This window comes from Schistocerca piceifrons, chromosome 7 (assembly GCF_021461385.2).
Source record: "Schistocerca piceifrons isolate TAMUIC-IGC-003096 chromosome 7, iqSchPice1.1, whole genome shotgun sequence".
Classification (NCBI taxonomy): Eukaryota; Metazoa; Arthropoda; class Insecta; order Orthoptera; family Acrididae; genus Schistocerca; species Schistocerca piceifrons.
The window spans coordinates 453,769,992-453,788,047 of record NC_060144.1 but is presented as its reverse complement, the minus strand read 5'-3'; the positions used below and the strand labels follow the sequence as shown (position 1 = coordinate 453,788,047).

The 18,056-nt window shown below is 39.5% G+C and overlaps 1 protein-coding gene across 3 annotated transcripts in view; it reads left to right on the top strand.

Annotated features, from left to right (window-relative positions):
* Positions 1-18,056, top strand: part of LOC124804646 (transmembrane protein 131) — a 382,072-nt gene that overhangs the window by 318,526 nt on the left and 45,490 nt on the right. For all 3 annotated transcript variants that reach the window (XM_047264868.1, XM_047264869.1, XM_047264867.1), the window contains exon 20: positions 2,386-2,737. In XM_047264868.1, coding sequence (XP_047120824.1) covers positions 2,386-2,737 — 352 coding nt within the window. The remainder of the gene's footprint in view (positions 1-2,385; positions 2,738-18,056) is intronic.

The following is an 18,056-nucleotide window of genomic DNA, read 5'->3' as shown; positions in this document are numbered from 1 at the left end:
AGGACGCACCATACATTTACAGTCCACAGCTGTTGTTGCTGTATTTGGAGTCAGTGGGGAATTTGTGCTGTCCTCTAGTGCATGTTATGTAAATTACTTTACCGGCACTAATAAATGTTGCTTCAGTAGAAAAGAGCACACATTTTGAAAATGTCATACTATCCTTCTGATGTTACAGAGCAAACCCACAAAATTCTGCATGATGTTGGAAATCTAAACCTTCAAGAACCAGATAAAAGTGATGGAACTCATGTTAATGCAAGATGCAGATAATACTCATGTGGCTGATCATACATTTTAGTCCAGTCAACAAAGGGAAATTAGGGGATACATTTGTGTAGTTGCAATTTTTATACAGTGGTAGGAGGGAGTGGATTGAACAACGTACTCTGAAATTCTTACCAATGGGGTGTATGGGTGGGGACGTTTAAAGAGCATTTTTTTATGTTTTTGTGAATAACTCGAAAATCACAGCTCCTAGCAGAAATGTGTCCCTGTACAAAACTAAACTACATTGAATTTCCTACAAAAAGGTCACTATCAGTTTTTCTCTAATGTTGCATTGTAGGGAATGGAAGAAATCACAGATTATTAAAACCAGTGTTTTAATGGTTTGAAATTAATGGTTATTATTAAATAAATTGGGTTAAGAACAGGTAATAAAAATGTGTTCCATATCTAGGTGGAGTAGAGCAGTATTAAGAGATAGACTGTGTGCTGGAGGTGTGACAGGTCACCAGATTGTGGTCGTGCACTTCCGTCCATCATAGGTCTGCGATCCGAAGTGCATGCAGGTGATTCCCCACTCTGTGTGCACCATAACGTCACAAGAAGCAACTGCAGTGTGTTGCACAAAACTATACCAACCCTCCCGAAGGGTGCCTCGCAAATCACTGCCAACGCAGTGTGCAGACATGCCTGGTGGGTGTTGATTTTCCGATAATGTGTTAACACTACATGGAATACAGATATGAGTTACTGATAGTACTATGGACACAATCTATGTAAATCTCTGCACACTGTTCTCCTGTGCCAGAGGGGGAAATTGATTCTTAGTCACCCTGTACAGCAGCTGTAGCGTTGTTCTAGGAAAGGCAACTTCCCCCACCACAAGTGCTGCTCACTTTTCAGTTTACAGACAGACTGTACCTCCCCAGCATTGCTGCCCAGGACTCTTAAGTGAGTGGGCAAAATAACTTCACTGACCTTGTTTCTGTATTGTGAAGTTATTTTCAATTTGAAACTTCCTGGCAGATTAAAACTGTGTGCCCGACCGAGACTCGAACTCGGGACCTTTGCCTTTCATGGGCAAGTGCTCTACCAGGAGAGCTTCTGTAAAGTTTGGAAGGTAGGAGACAAGATACTGGCAGAAGTAGAGCTGTGAGGACCGGGCGTGAGTTGTGCTTCGGTAGCTCAGATGGTAGAGCACTTGCCCGCGAAAGGCAAAGGTCCCGAGTTCGAGTCTCGGTCGGGCACACAGTTTTAATCTGCCAGGAAGTTTCATATCAGCGCACACTCCGCTGCAGAGTGAAAATCTCATTCTATTTTCAATTTATTAACCGAGTACGTATTTGAAGTGGTTAAGTGAGATGTTACCTAAAAAAGCTCAATAGCTGGAGCTTTCAGGTGTATACCACACTAAAGAGCCAGTCTGAGCAGTACTTCAGTAAGACATTATTCCTAGGAACAACAACGACCCACTCTTGACTACTATTTTCAGAATCGTCTGTAGCAGTTACTCGTAAATTATTGCATTCCATTTAATTTTCTTTCTTTTTAACTGATACAATATGTAATTTGTATATAATAAATTACTCATAAAGACTGATAAATGTGAATTTTCAGCCAAAAGGCCTTCTTCTAAAGTAGACAAAGAAACACACACACATTCATGTAAGCACGAGACACACACACATGACCACTGTCTTAGCCACTGAGGCCATACTGTGAGCAACTGTGCGTGATGGGAGAAACAATCTGGGTGGTGGGGGTAAGGAGGAGGCTCCTCTTTACCTACCACCCAGATTGCTTCTCCTATCATGCACAGTTGCTCACAGTATGGCCTCAGTGGCTAAGACAGTGTTCACGTGAGTAGTACTTGCATGAATGCATGTGTGGGTAGTTTTTATTTTATTTTTTTCCCCTGTTTTAAAGGAAGACCTTTTGGCCGAAAGCTCACACGCTGAGCAATTTTTTTGTGTGTGTAACTACATCTCATCACTCCTCTATATGGTCCGTAGCAATCCATCCTTTTCATAATATTGTTGTTATTCCATTCTGGATTTTCAGTTGTCTAAATATGTATAATAAATGTAAATTTGATGTTTTTGAGTGGATATTTTATGTTAAGAGATGTTATGTCCTATGCCAACTTTCATTTTGCAGGAGAGGAGTAGCTCCATACTTTCTGAAAAACCTCAAAAGACTTCACCTAAAAAAGAGAAAAGTAAAGCAAGTTATTATAAAGATAATTATGAAGGAGACTGTGACGATGATGATTATGAACGAGAGAATCATAAGAAGAAAGATCTTACGTCTCGATGGAAAAATAACTTCAAAGTAATTTCAAAAACTGTGAATGAGCTTCCACAGAAAAGTATAAATGAAGACCTTTCAAAGCTCACAAGTCTGGAGACAATATACAAACCAAAATCGTCTAAAACCTCTAACCGTGAACGAAAGGAGAAAAACGTTCTTAAGAGACGAGCAGCTGCTGAGAAAACTGCACATTCAAAAGGTAAGTTTCACACGTGGTAAAATAACAATATTATATTAGAATTTTATAAGAAAGCTGTTATTATTAGAGCCCGACTATTAGATTGTTTAATTTAATGATGTGTTGTATTACCAAACCATTTTAAAATTCAGTCTCTGATAATGGTGTCATAGCTGTCAAAAGTTATAAGTAAGCAATGTTGCAACAGTGTGATGCATGATAAGAACTGTTGGCAATAAAACTAGAGATCAACATAGACTGTAAGTTACTTTATAATTGTGGAACATATTTGCAGCTCACTTTTGAGGACTTTTTGGTACTGAATTATTTCCTTGTATTAAACAATACAGATTTCACAGGCATGTGGAGCCCAGATTGATCTGTTCTTTCTAGACCTCTGAACAGCCTTCAGTATAATTCTACACCATTTCATGCTAAACAGAGTAAATGCTTATGGAATATCCAAACAGATATGTGATTGAATGGAAGACTTTTTACCAAATATAACTCAGCATGTCACTGATAACTGAGAGCTATCACTAAAAGGGAAGTTAGCTCCAGTTGCTACTAAAGGCACTCTTAAAGTTATTTACAGATAATGCAGTTGCCTACTGAGAGATGACATAATTAGAAATTGTTAGTAATTGAAGAGAAACTTGTTGATGGGTAATATGTGGTGCAAATACTTGCATCTGGCCCTTTCATTATTAAGTATAACATAATGCACGTTAATAGAGAAGATGATCTGAAATAGTATTTTATCACAGTTGGTGTTCAATGAGTGAAATGAGCCTCAGCTTGTGAGGGCCCTTTGGTAATTACAGTCCCTCACATAAGAAATATGTCAGATATCTGTAGTAGATACACAGATGATATACAGATTAATGAAACGTCTAGTTTCAACACTTAATTTTAAAAATGATGACTAATCTGCCCCTAACAAATATAGAAGAGACCAGCACAGGCTCATTTGCAAAGGAAGATGGGGGGACACTGTCACTCGCACAACCTTATGATCGTTTACTCTGTTTCCCATTGAGTGTAATACTTTAAAAATCAGACAGAAGTGCACTTATATTTGTGTTGATAAAGCAGTTCACTGTGTTTTGTATTAAAACAGTTCCCAACTTTGACATTTTGTGGTTTCTGTACAGTATTGTAATCTTACTAACCACAAATATCAAGGAAAATCCATTCAGTGCCATTAAGTGGGAAATGACTAACTTAATTTAGCCATGGGAAAAATAAATGTCAGAATGATGTTTACTGGATAAATCCTGTGGAAAAACTCTTGTTAATGTTCATTTATCAGTTTGGGTAAATGGAAGGACTGGAGAAGCTTCAGAGAAGAGTTGTGCAGTTCATCTTATGTTTGTTTAACCAGCACATATTTGTCATATAAATGTTTTCCAAATTCCAATGGGAGAGGCAACAAGTCACATATTGTGCACAATGAAGAGCTTATCTCACAAAATTCCAAGTGCCATGGAGTGTGAAGTACATCACATCCATGATATTTCGGTAAAGCCGCACTTACCTCCTGGAGCATCCTAAATAGCATGCTTTTGGGAAATTCCATTTGTCTTGACTGGGTGAGAGTTTGGCATCCTCATGTTTATTGAGCTGTGGACTAATCAGTGCTGTCAGTTCTCTAATATTGTGATAATGGAAAAAAAAAAAACAGAGAGAGAGAGAGAGAGAGAGAGAGAGAGAGAGAGAGAGAGAGCAAAGTAAGATGTGTCAGTAAGTAGGATAGCTACATAGGCAATACAGTCATTACCTGTGACCTGTAGGACAGCTTCTGCACACAAATTGTGTTGGGTTGTGCAGGTAAAATGGGGCTCTTTATGTGTAGGCTTTCATTTCCTTACTTACATTGAGGTGACAATGGAATAAAAAAGTTTTCATCTTTCAAGTTGGATGTACTACTGGTAGGTAACAACATGCAGTTAAAGAAGGATGCAGGGGGTTCAAGTAAACTGTCTTCTGAGAAACCTGCTTTAAAGTAATGTGCATGTAACAATAACAGAAAAAACTTGTGTTTTTTGTAGTGAACAGGAAATATTGCTTCTACACCCATCTATCATCTAAAGAGGATTGGTGATACCTTGAAACCACCCATTAGCAAATGAAAAGACTACAAATAACCTTCTATGTCAGGCAATCACAGCTAAAGAACTTGTACATAATGTGAAGGACAGTCAAACAATCTAAAATCAGAGATAGTAAAATAGTCTATATCAAATTGAGTGGAAGTCCAAATCTGCAATAGCTGTTTATTGTGTTTTTTCCTGTATGATGACCAGTTTCATACCCTAGTCATATTTGCACAGGGAATGAGATTACATAAGTTAAAGCACTTATAGCCAGCATAATCCACTGAACAAAGTAGACTCACAAAACCAATACTTCATGTACCATGACTTCCAAATTGCAAACGGCTCTGAGCACTATGCGACTTAACTTCTGAGGTCATCAGTTGCCTTGAACTTAGAACTAATTAAACCTAACTAACCTAAGGACATCACACACATCCATGCCCAAAGCAGGAATTGAACCTGCGACTGTAGCGGTCGCTCGGTTCTAGACTGTAGCGCCCAGAACCGCACGGCCACTCCGGCCGGCTCCAAGTTGCAAGTGTGCATAAAAACAAGTCGCTTCTTGGTAAAACAATGGATGAAACAGCAGATGGGCATCTGATCTGAACCATGCATGATCAGTAAAACATCTCCAAAACTCTGTCAAAAGGTGAGCCTGGACAGCATGACAATCCTCATGTGATAGAATTAAACTATCATCAGAATCCACTAAGGAAACAAAGAATTAAAAGAGACACAGACCTTGGGAGTCGTCGTCATACTAAAATACTCCCAAGGATTGTGTGTCTTTTAATTCGGTGTTTTCCCTGTGGAATTTGATGAACATTTCATCCTATCAGACGAGGATTGTCATGTGCTGTCTGGGCTTGTCTTTTGACAGAGTTTATGAGATGTTGTACTGATCATACACGGTTCAGATTGGATTCTCGTCTGCCGTTTCATCCATGGTTTTATTGAGGAGTGACATATTTTTATGTGCACTTGCACCTTGGAAGTCATGGCACATGAAGTACCAGTTTTGTAAGTACTTTGTTTTACTTTCTACTTTGTTCGGTTGGTTATGTTGATTATTAGTACTTTTATTTACGTAATTTCATTCCATATGCAGATGTGACCGGCAGATATACCTCCAGGGTATGAAGCCTGTTGTCATACAGGGTAAAAGATGATAAACATCTATTTCAGATTTGGGCTTTCACTCAGTTTAATATTGACTATTTTACCATCACTGATTTTAGATTGTTTGATGGTCCTTCACATTAAAACAACAAGACTCCAAACACCAAAACTCATAGCTTTATATTTTACTGAAAAATAGTTGTACATGCTGACACCTTTCCATGATACTGAAGGGAATGGGCATAGGAAGGGGAATGTTCAACAAAAAATGAAGATGCTAAATGGTGAGCTAATAAAATAGGAACATTTATCCTTACATTTGGTAGGACAGTACCGCCAGATCACATAATGGCAGGATACATTCATCTTAAGGTGAAATCATACATTCCTAATCCAATGCTGCTACAAATACCAGATACTTGCCATAGAACTTTGGTGTTTAAAAGAGAGCCAGGTTGTGGAAAGTGTGGTACAGATGCCCATGATGGAGTTCGTTATTCTTTGCTCCAGATTTACTGTAATTTATCCCATCTAGAGTAGAATGTCCTGTTTATCTGAAAGAATGGAAGAGCAGGAACTTAAGGTAGAGAGATGAATGGCAGGGGTAAAATACAGGGAGCGAAAGGCTATTTACAGTTTGTACAGAAACCAGATGGCAGTTATAAGAGTCGAGGGACATGAAAGGGAAGCAGTGGTTGGGAAGGGAGTAAGACAGGGTTGTAGCCTCTCCCCGATGTTGTTCAATCTGTATATTGAGCAAGCAGTAAAGGAAACAAAAGAAAAATTCGGAGTAGGTATTAAAATTCATGGAGAAGAAATAAAAACTTTGAGGTTCGCCGATGACATTGTAATTCTGTCAGAGACAGCAAAGGACTTGGAAGAGCAGTTGAATGGAATGGACAGTGTCTTGAAAGGAGGATATAAGATGAACATCAACAAAAGCAAAACAAGGATAATGGAATGTAGTCTAATTAAGTCGGGTGATGCTGAGGGAATTAGATTAGGAAATGAGGCACTTAAAGTAGTAAAGGAGTTTTGCTATTTGGGGAGCAAAATAACTGATGATGGTCGAAGTAGAGAGGATATAAAATGTAGGCTGGCAATGGCAAGGAAAGCGTTTCTGAAGAAGAGAAATTTGTTAACATCGAGTATAGATTTAAGTGTCAGGAAGTCATTTCTGAAAGTATTCGTATGGAGTGTAGCCATGTATGGAAGTGAAACATGGACGATAAATAGTTTGGACAAGAAGAGAATAGAAGCTTTCGAAATGTGGTGCTACAGAAGAATGCTGAAGATTAGATGGGTAGATCACATAACTAATGAGGAAGTATTGAATAGGATTGGGGAGAAGAGAAGTTTGTGGCACAACTTGACCAGAAGAAGGGATCGGTTGGTAGGACATGTTCTGAGGCATCAAGGGATCACCAATTTAGTATTGGAGGGCAGCGTGGAGGGTAAAAATCGTAGAGGGAGACCAAGAGATGAATACACTAAGCAGATTCAGAAGGATGTAGGTTGCAGTAGGTACTGGGAGATGAAGAGGCTTGCACAGGATAGAGTAGCATGGAGAGCTGCATCAAACCAGTCTCAGGACTGAAGACCACAACAACAACAACAACAACAACAACAACAACAAGTAATAAGTTGTATAAAAGATCACAACCACCAATACTTAAAATGTCCAGTTGCTTCAGCTCTAAAATCACCTGTCCAAAACATTGCTGCATCAGTTTGAGCAAAAGCTAATGGCACTGCACATTTCCTTGCAAGTGCAGTTGTGAAAGTGCATCTTTGACAAAATCCGTTGTTCCTTTCAGGAAGACTATTACAGCTATCAATAATACCAAAACTGTAATACGTTGTCTTTCAAGACAGATTGATTAAGAAAATGTATGAGTGTCTCAATCTGTGAAATTACAGCCATCTCCACTGTAGAACAAAGCTCTCAATAAATTAATTTCAAAGCCATATAAATCTAGTATTTTTGGGTTAGTGTGATACTCAGCAAAAGCTAGAGACTATAACATCAGCTTGTGGAAACTTACAATACCCTCGGGTAAATGTTGACTGGTTTGAGCTAGAGAATTGTGTTTGGGAAGTCAGTATAGGTCTATAAGTTTGTGGTTATTTTTACAGTAACTTGCCCCTCATCTAACATTGGGGGTGAGTACTGCTCTCTGCATTTGTGGCATTCGATAAGCCACATATGACACCTAGGTTGTTCTGGTTGCTCTTAGTGGCAAGCACCTCAGGGAGCTCAGAATTTGTTTGCTGGGTCTGTGCTTGGTGAACAAGGTTTTCCTGAGCTGGCTACTGGTCAGTGCTGCTATTTCTTTGTCACCATAAGCTCTGGACATGCTTCAGAAACCACTGTATGGCTTGGAGACGGAACATCGTGTGCCACAGGGACTGTGGATCTTGGGCTTTGCTGCCTGGATCATGAGGATGATAAAACCTCTTAGAAAAACTTCTCTGTCTTAAGTTGTGCTGCACTCTGGTGAATGCATGGCTGTTGGGGAAGAACAGTCATTAGCTGGCAATCTCTAAGGAACTTGCCACATCTCAGTTGTATAAGGCTTACACAGCCAAGTGAGGCTCTGTCTGGGTGGACCTGCATGTCCCTGGCTGCTCTTGGGAACACCATAGTGAGTACAGTGAGTACGTCCACTCCCAATGAGATAAGTGTACCGTCTGGAAGTACTCACTCCCACATCCAAATGAATAAGGGAGGCTAGTCCTCCTGATAATCAAATTATATTTAGTAATGGTTCTCTAGCAGCTGTAAAGCAGAATGGTTTGGTAATGATTAAGAGGAAGGAGAGGACATTTGAAAAAGTGTCCCCCTTCTGTATTCATGAAGGATTAGAAGGGTTTGCTGGTGCCTTAAGTCCGTTAAACATATATGTAATGGTTCCTTATTGGTTCAGGCTTACAGGGCAAAACAGATGGAACTTCTTAGGAAGTCAGAGAAATTGGGTGAATATGCCATCATTGTTGAGTTTCTTAACTTCTTCAACTCAAGTAAGCGACTGGCTATGTGCCATGATAGACATCTGAGAACTCAAACAAGAATAGACTCACAGGGGATATTAGATGTGAAGCAAAGGACTTGAAGGAGTTACGGAGAAATTAAGAAGACCAACACCTTCATTGTGATCTGAACATGTTGCCTGAAAACTTCATGGCAGGATTCCTGCAACTTAGTGTTAGGCATTTATACCTAACCGTATGTGGTGCTGCAAATGCCAGGGGTTTGGCCATACAGCCTGAGTTGCGGAGGTGAAGTGACCTGTGGGAAGTGTGGACAGACAGCCCATGAATCTGGGACTGACTGCCCGATTCCAACAATATGCATAAACTGCTCCAGAAGCCAGACAGTCTGGAGCTGATACTGCCCTGCTTTTGCTGAGGAACACAAAATTCAGGAGATAAAAGTGACCCAGTGGATCCCCTATTCATAAGCCCAAAAAGAATATAAGGTGGCAAAGTCCCCTGTATTTGCCACTTCTTTGCTTCCTTGGTGCAGAAATCTGTTTTCAAGGTGAACACTTCAATGTATACAATGTCCAGCACACCCATATCTACCATCAGCACCTGTACTCGCACCTGAAAATGCCAAAGCAAAATGAGTAAAGACAGCAATCCAGACAGCCGTAGAGGCTAGGAACATTTTCACAGAGACCATTGAGAGAAGGCGCCACAAAAGCAGAGTGCCCTCTCAACATCCCCTTTCTATGTCATCCTTGAAGGGAAAGGGAGCTGGGAAAGGGTCACGACATTTGGGTCAAAAGCCATTCCGGGTGCCATCAGATGTCATTCTGGCACATACGACTGATGAGGAGGACATCATGGAGTTAGATGCCTCACCACTGGACCTAGGCAGCCCTTCCACTTCCCCTTGCTCTGCAAGTGCCTCACAACCTGGTATTAGGATAGGAGTAAATCAAAACCGTGCTACTAAAATGGCTCCTATACTCCAGAGGAATACTGCTGTTCAGATTGTGGCCCACGTTATTGTCACAGTGTGCTGTGTGTACCTGCCACCCAATGAGCATGTTTACAGTGAGACCCCTCACAGATCATCTTGATGAACTACCCCTTTCTCCTTTTATGGTACTTTTAGTGTGCACAGTATTCTATGGTGATGTAACACCACTTGCCCCAGAGGTAATACACTTGAGAATCTGACATGAACTACAGACATCATATGGATGAACATGGGTCAAACTACACATTTTAGCACTGCTACTGCGTCATCTATGGCCATAGACCTCTCCTTCTGCTTGCCTGCCCTTCCAGACACTGCTCAATGGGGAGTGGATGACAAACTTCGTGGTATCAACCACTACTTTATCTGCCAGAAGAAGCCAATTTCTGTTTTTGGTCAGTGTGAAGACATCCAGAACTTGGTGGACCACATTACAGCTACAGTCACCACACTGCTGGTGTAACCATCCTAGAGTAAAATGGAACACGTAGGAGGTAGCCTGCTCCTTGGAGGAGTGATGAGGGTCATGCTGCAATAAGGGACAGGATGGCAGCTATGCAAAGTTTCAATCATAGCCCTACTGATGATAACCTTCCGATCTTTCAGATGGCGGGACCAAAGGCGAGGAGAATAATTGGAGAGAGTAAGCAAAGACCTTAGCAAGAGTTCCTGAACTCAAGAATCACAGTTCCTGAACTCTATCAGTAGGTCTACATTCCCAAGTAAAGTATGGCAAGCCATTGGGAGGGTCTCAGTGTGGAACGAACGACTACCAGTAGCTGCTTTATGGTAGAAGGGATGTCTCCTAACATTGCTGAGAGACACTTCTCAGACAATGGCTGAATCTTACATGACCATCATGGCTGATTCTAGCCAGAATACAGTTCTCTGTCATTCTTAGCAGAGACAGGAGAGAAATGGTTTTGATTTCTGTTCCATCAACTTTGAAGAATTCAATCATTTACTCTCTGTGGGAGTTTGATTCTGTGGTTTTAGTAGCTTGTGATACAGTGTCTGGTCACAACCTATGGCTTCTCTAAACCAGGTCCCTAGTAAGTGGCTCCCCGTGTGTGTACAGGAGGTATCGTTTCACGCTCGATAACCTGATCCTGCTTGAAGCAGCAGTTCTACAAGCTTCCCTCCATAAGCAACACCTCTTTGGTGTCTTTTTTGATGTGAAAGACACCTACAATACTGTCTGGTAGCACAATATTTTGTTGCAGCTCTATTGGTGAGGGTTCTGTGGACATCTACTCACTTCCACATGGTTCTTCCTCTCAGACAGGTATTTTTGATACAAGGTTGGGAATGTCCTGTCTGACTATTTTAAGGGTCATTCCATGTCAATTCAACCAACTTGAGAAAATGTTCCAGCTGACAGTCTCAGATTTGGCTGAAATTTAGCACACCAATGCTACCAAGTGTGGAACACTCATGTGCAAAATTTTAAGTTCCCTTGCCGATTAGTTCCAGAATTATGGCTTGTGAAAGAAGGTGGTGTGACTCAGAAATTGCAACCCGCATCTGGCAATGTATGTTCAGAGCCAACTTCAGGTCTTAATAACTTTGGAACTATTCCGCACAGTCCAGTGAAATTTTTACAACCCAGTAACATCCACTTAGAGAACACACTTTATGAATCAAAACACCAACAACATATTTCTGAGGGGAAAATAAAAAATTCCAAAATGTGATTTAGAAACTGTAATACGTTAAAACTTACATATTGTAGGTGCCCCCTATGCCAAATACAATTCACTCAGAAATTGTATAAATTTTTTTTTTGGTAAGCTTAATGTGGCCTAAACACACACAGAACTCATGTTGCCCATATCAGTCACAAAAACTGAGTTACATGGACACAGAAATTTGAAAAATTACATGAAGAACATGGATTTTCAAAGTGTGGTAACACAAATGAGACAAGTGATATCCAAGCCAAATTTCAAACACTGCATAAGTAGACCATAATATAATATGTGGCAAAATTTCAACTTGTTATTGCAAGGCATTTGCGTACAATAAAAGTTGACAGAGATGTATTTGATTATGTTTCTTTTAACATGATTTAGCAAGTAATAGTGATGATGCAGACAGCTTGTTTCAGATAAAGCTGCAGCAATTGTTGGGAACCATTAGGCAACAGAAAGTTAAACAATGGTAGTTTTCAGGGACAGAATGAGTAATTGTTAGGCAGGAACGACAAAGGAAACAAACAACAATTAGAGGTGACTTATGTTTTTAAGATTCTAGTTCAGACTGGTCAGTACTGTTGTGGAAAGTCAGTATGGAGGCAGAAGAGTGTGCTAGTGGTGCAGTATTGGTAGAGCACAAGCATCTGAATCTCATAAATCAACATATGGAACAAAATGTGGCATTCGCCTTGTACTGTATGATCTGGATGAATCGGACCACGATTTGTTGCTATGGAGATCCGGGATACACCCTGTGGGCACAAGAAGTACAGTTCCAGGAAACTTTAGTGTTTGTTATCATCATATGAAAGTGTTTCTGGATAAGTATTCTTTCCTACAAAGAAGTTGTTTTGATCCATTTCGGATTCATAAGAAGACAGTGAAGTGTAGCCTCAGAGAAATTGATATAAAATCGAAATTGAAAGTGTCAGTGCATGGGACTTAACATGAAACCAGGACATAAGTTATGTTCCAGGTGTGTTACACTGCTAAAAATGAAGAATATTCTGATAATTTACATGACAGTGACGAAGAGTATCAGCCACCTACAACCTCAGTGGATGAGCAATTAAATACTTCAGTGACTGCTCTTAGTTTGTCTTCCATGAAGACACACAAAGTTGGGAAAAGAGACAGGCCCAGCTATGGTAGAAGAAAACTACAAGAAGCTCAAATGGAATTAAAACACAAAATAGCTGACACACTAATGATGGAAGAGGAAGAACTATCTGCTCCAAAGGAACAGAAATCATGCCAGAAATGCTCTGGTTTGGACAAAATTGTGCATGATTTGAAAGAAAAATGTGCCATATCCACACGCCAGAAAAAAAGTAGCTATTCTTACCCTTTCACCTTCCAGCTGGTCTATTGATTACACTGCAAAGGAATTCAGTGTTTCTACACATATGTTAAAGCAAGCTAGGAAAATAAAAGCAAAGCAACCCAAGGAGTGCTTCCACAACTTCAGCAGGCTCAGGGTAAGTAATTGAGTTCAGAAATAAAGGTGCTAGTGTTGAAGTTTTATGAAAATAATGACTATAGCCGAATAGTGCCTGGAAAAAAAGACTATGCAACGATGTAAACGGGAAATGTACGTGTACAGATGCAAAAAAGACTGTTGCTATGCAACATATCAGAACCATATGTAGAATTCAAGGAAAAGTATCCCAATACCAAAGTAGGTTTATCATCTTTTTTCAATCTTTGGCCAAAATGGGTTGTGTCTGTAAGTGCAAGGGGCACACACAATGTTTGCGTATGTGAGACCCATCAAAATGCTAAGCTGATGTTTGCTGCTATAAACGATTCTGGTCTGGATTAAAAAGGTGCAATGAAGCTGCTAGTGTGTGACATCAGTTCCTACCAGTGCATGATACACAGGTGTGAAAAGTGTCCTGGTAAGGCAAATCTTGCAGAACACATGAATAACAAACTGTATGGTGAACTCCTTATGGATGACAACAAACTTGTTGTTTTATAAACAATGGACACACATGGATCGCACAAGTCTTGAAACAAAGAAAAGTACAGTGGAAGATTTTGTTAAAATGTGTTGTCAAAAAATGGACAAACTGACAACGCACAGCTTCACAGCAACAGCACAGTCGGCTTATCTCCAGTCTTGTAAGGATAATTTGAAACAAGATGAAATTATAGTAAAACTAGACTTTTCTGAAAATTATGGATTTATAGTTTAAGATGCTATCCAAGGATATCATTGGGACAACAGTCAAGCAACTCTCCAGCCAGAATGAGACTTTCACTCAGCAGCGGAGTGTGCGCTGATATGAAACTTCCTGGCAGATTAAAGCTGTGTGCCCGACCGAGACTCGAACTCAGGACTTTTGCCTTTATACCCTTTTTGAGAGAATTATATTTGGCATAGAGGGCACCTACAATAAGTACCTTTTAACATATTACATTTTTTTAATCACATTTTGGAATTTTTTATTTTCTTCAGAAATATGTTGTTGGTGTTTCGATTCATGGAGTGTGTTCTTTAAATGGATGTTACTGGGTTGTAAAAATTTCACTGGACTGTGCAGAATAATTCCAAAGTTATTAAGACCTGAAGTTGGATCTGAAGATAGATTGCTAAACGTGGGCTGTAATTTCCGGGTCACGTCACCTTCTTTCACAAGTCATATTTCTGGAACTAATTGACAGGGGAAACTAATACTTTGTACACGAGTGTTTCACACATGGTAGAATTAGTGTACTGAATTTCAGTCATATCTGAGACTATAAGCTGGAGCCCCTGGTTGAATTGACATGGAATGACCTTTAAGCATGAGAATGGTGCCCTTCAAGGGAATGTTGTTAGTGTCGTGGCATTCACCATTGCAATCAGCAGTATTCTGTCCACAGTCCAGCATTCTATACTGTCTTCCTTCTTTGTGGATGTCTTCTCCATCTTTTGTGTGTTCCCCAGCCTTGCAACAGCAATTGCATTTGACGATCAAGCGGTTGGAGAAATGGTCTAACACCACAGGTTTAAATTCATTTTGGAGAAAACTCTTTTTATTGATTGTAATCACTCCTGCTCTCTCTTTTTCATTTGCCTTCTTTAAAACTGGGGTTTACTATGCTCACTTGTAGGAAAACAAGTGAAATATCTGGACCTCACTTTTGATGAGAGGCTCACGTGGCTGCCACACCTTAAATAATTAAAATTATGATGCTTCAAGACTTTAAACATCCTAAAATGCATCACTTGTAGGTCTTGAGGAGCCGACAGGACACATCTACTCCAACTTTATGAGGCAGCTCCAGATAGGAATATCAGCACTGTAGGAAAAGACAGACAGCTACTTACCGTAAAGAAGTTAGGTGAATAAATTATGCGAATGAAATGTTAAGAATTCATCATATTTTTCTATATTTTGACCCAGAACTCTGCCGAAGATCTCTAATGTGAGATAGGCTAATTAGAATTAAATATGATGCACAATGATCCGCTTACGTGTCAGTTACTAATCGGGTGCCCGTACAGTTTTAACACAATAAAAAGATTGATATGGGTTTGTAATGAAACTGTTGTTAGTTTTTCTGGTGCACCTGCATAATTCCAACACAGCAAAAAGTAACATTAAGTGTGTTTATCATGGTTGGAAAATGTATCTTAAATAGGCTGGTCTCTATTGTTTAGAAAGAACAAATGCATAAAAAATAACAGGGCTTCTTTATTACAGCAGTTATATTGTAAACAGTAATATTTGCTGAATTCCTGATATGAGCTATTAAGGCCTTTTTATTAAAATTTCTAAACTTACATGATATAATTTTCGTGTGTAAGTACTTATAGATGTAAACTGCACACACCAAACATGTAGCTGGAGCTGCCTATGCTCCATTTCTAAGGTGATAATGGAAAAACTCCACTGATGTCTCTCTAGTCGCTATGACGGATTCTTGAAGTGTCTCTGCCACTGGCAATGTCATTGTTGTCATTTAACGAAATTTACATTTCCTCTCATTGAATTTTCCAAAAGATTTTCATTCTGCCACGCTCTTTCTCATGATGCTCTGTGTAATTTTGACATTTCTTTCAAGTCTTCAATGGTGACATTCATGACAGCTTCTTTTGTGGATGCTTCAACTGCAGATAGGGTAAATTTATTATTATTCCTGGCAACGTAACCTTTAACTTGGGCCCATATTAACTCTATTTTATTGAAGTGACAGTGGCAAGGTTGTAGCCTAACAACCGTATGTCCATGTTCTTTTGACAGTTCGTCGATTTCATATAGGGGGAACAATATCTTATGGAGAAATATTTTTTCCTTAATTTCCATCTTTTTGAGGTCATCACTTGCATCAACGTTATGATGTGAAACAAATCAATCATTTCCTACTTTCAGTTTGTCATGGTAGGTGCCTTTAAACAACAACTGAATGGTAAGGAGCATTGTCTAGAACAATTGTTGACAGTTTTCCAAGATTTGGTTCTAGTGAATCTTTGAACCACTTTGCAAATGTAACATGGTTTATGTCTTCATGATAATGTCCTGCTTTCTTTGATTCAGAAAGCAGGAGACTGTTTGTTGCTTTGTCGTCTGTCCAGCCCTGCTTGACAACGTGACCAGAATTGACTCACATTTCATCAAGTCACATCACTTTGTCAATGTTTGTGCTACATATGTCCCTTAAAAAATTGGAATTGCCATGCAGATATATCCTCCCTCTCCATCAACAGGTCACAGTCACAGAAAAGTCCATAGTGAAAGCCAAGGGTGCTAACTGTGGACAAGATGCAGGTGCCTAAAAAATGTCCTGCTTCTTTAAGTGTGACCAATAACTTCTTGAGTGCTGGATTTTCCTTCCTGCAATAATAATTACAAACATGACAACAAATTGCATCCTCTGCAAATGAATTGATATTGGTAATTTGTTTATCGAGACAATGTTTTTTTGCAGGGGTGTTAAGTTTTGATGGTTCTTCAGGTTCCTTTTCTTTGTCGAACATTTCCTTCCCAATCATCAAATCAGTTTATATTCAAAGCTTCAGCAGTTCTGTTGATCCCTTTGGTAATGGAGAGCAGCAGACCTTCATTATGTTTTTCATTCTCAAAGCAGGCACATAACGCACAAACCATTTATCTTGACTGCATTCGTATGGAAATTTCCTTGACAAGAGAGTGTTGTTAAACTTTTCCATTTATAACTTTCGACAAACTTTCAAGTGACATCGTTCAGTACCACATAATGAATAACAGAAACAATGAATAAAAGAATAACTATACAACTGTATAAATGAACACACAAAAAGTCACAGGGTTCAGCAGTAACACAAGGCACCAAGCTGGATGCAAGCAGGAACTGTTGTATGGGGTAAAGGTTTGGCAACTTTGGGGATTTGATGCAGCTGTAGGCCCTAACACTTTCATTGCCGCTGTCAGTCCTAAAGTAAGGATGAGAAGTGCATGGATAAAATGAGAGGGGAGAAGTTGTCATTAGTAACATCCGTTGCCTGGCACTGAGATGAAATGAAATCATGTTAATTTGTCTCTAGATACAGCACCACCTTTTTACACACAGTTTCCTTCTGCAGTGAGAGGGACCCTCAGTTGTACAGTGCCTGTGATGTACAAACATTTATATCCAACTTTTGGAAGAATAACATACCAGTTTACTAATCAGAGGACAAATCATAATTTGAGTGAAGGTTTGCCCTGTGTTTTAAGTGATAATACTGAAAATACAAAGGGGCTATTACACTTTTGCTTCTCTACCCAGCTCATCGTAAAGGTGTTTGAATGGAGCAACTAGTTTGTTCCACAAGATCATGGCTTGAGAAAAGTTTTAGAATTATTTTTGTTGCCCTTGATACATTTTTGCTCAGGTTTATTGCACTTATTCTTTTTAAGTATTTTTTTATTTTAGTATTACTTATTACAGTGACATCTCCACTTTGTGTTCGGTTAAGAGTTTACCTCACCATTATGGAATTGTCACTAGGTGCATTATCATAATGAAGCATCCAGATATCAACAGTACCTTTTCAATTGCTGTATATACTAATCCTGAATTTGAACCTTTCCATAAAAATAACTGTTTATTGTTTGTCCAGTTATACAACTCCTCGTGGACCACACCTTATGCATCAAATGATCCACTCTGCTTTTTGGTTCTGGATTTTATATGGAAGTATAAACTTTTACATCTACTCTTTACTGTGCAATCCACCTTGCGGTATTTGGTGGAGGGCACTTTGTGTATCACTGTCACTCCCTCCCCCCAATCCCATTCCTGTTTCAGTCGCAAATAGGTCACATGAGAAGAATGATTGCCGGGAAGCCTCTCTGTGGGCTCAGATCTCTCTGATTTCATCTTCATGGTCTTTTCGCGAGATACACACAGGAAGAAGCAATATATTTGTTGACTCTTCTAGGAACCTATGGTCTCCAAACTTTAACAATAAACCACCCCATTATACAGAA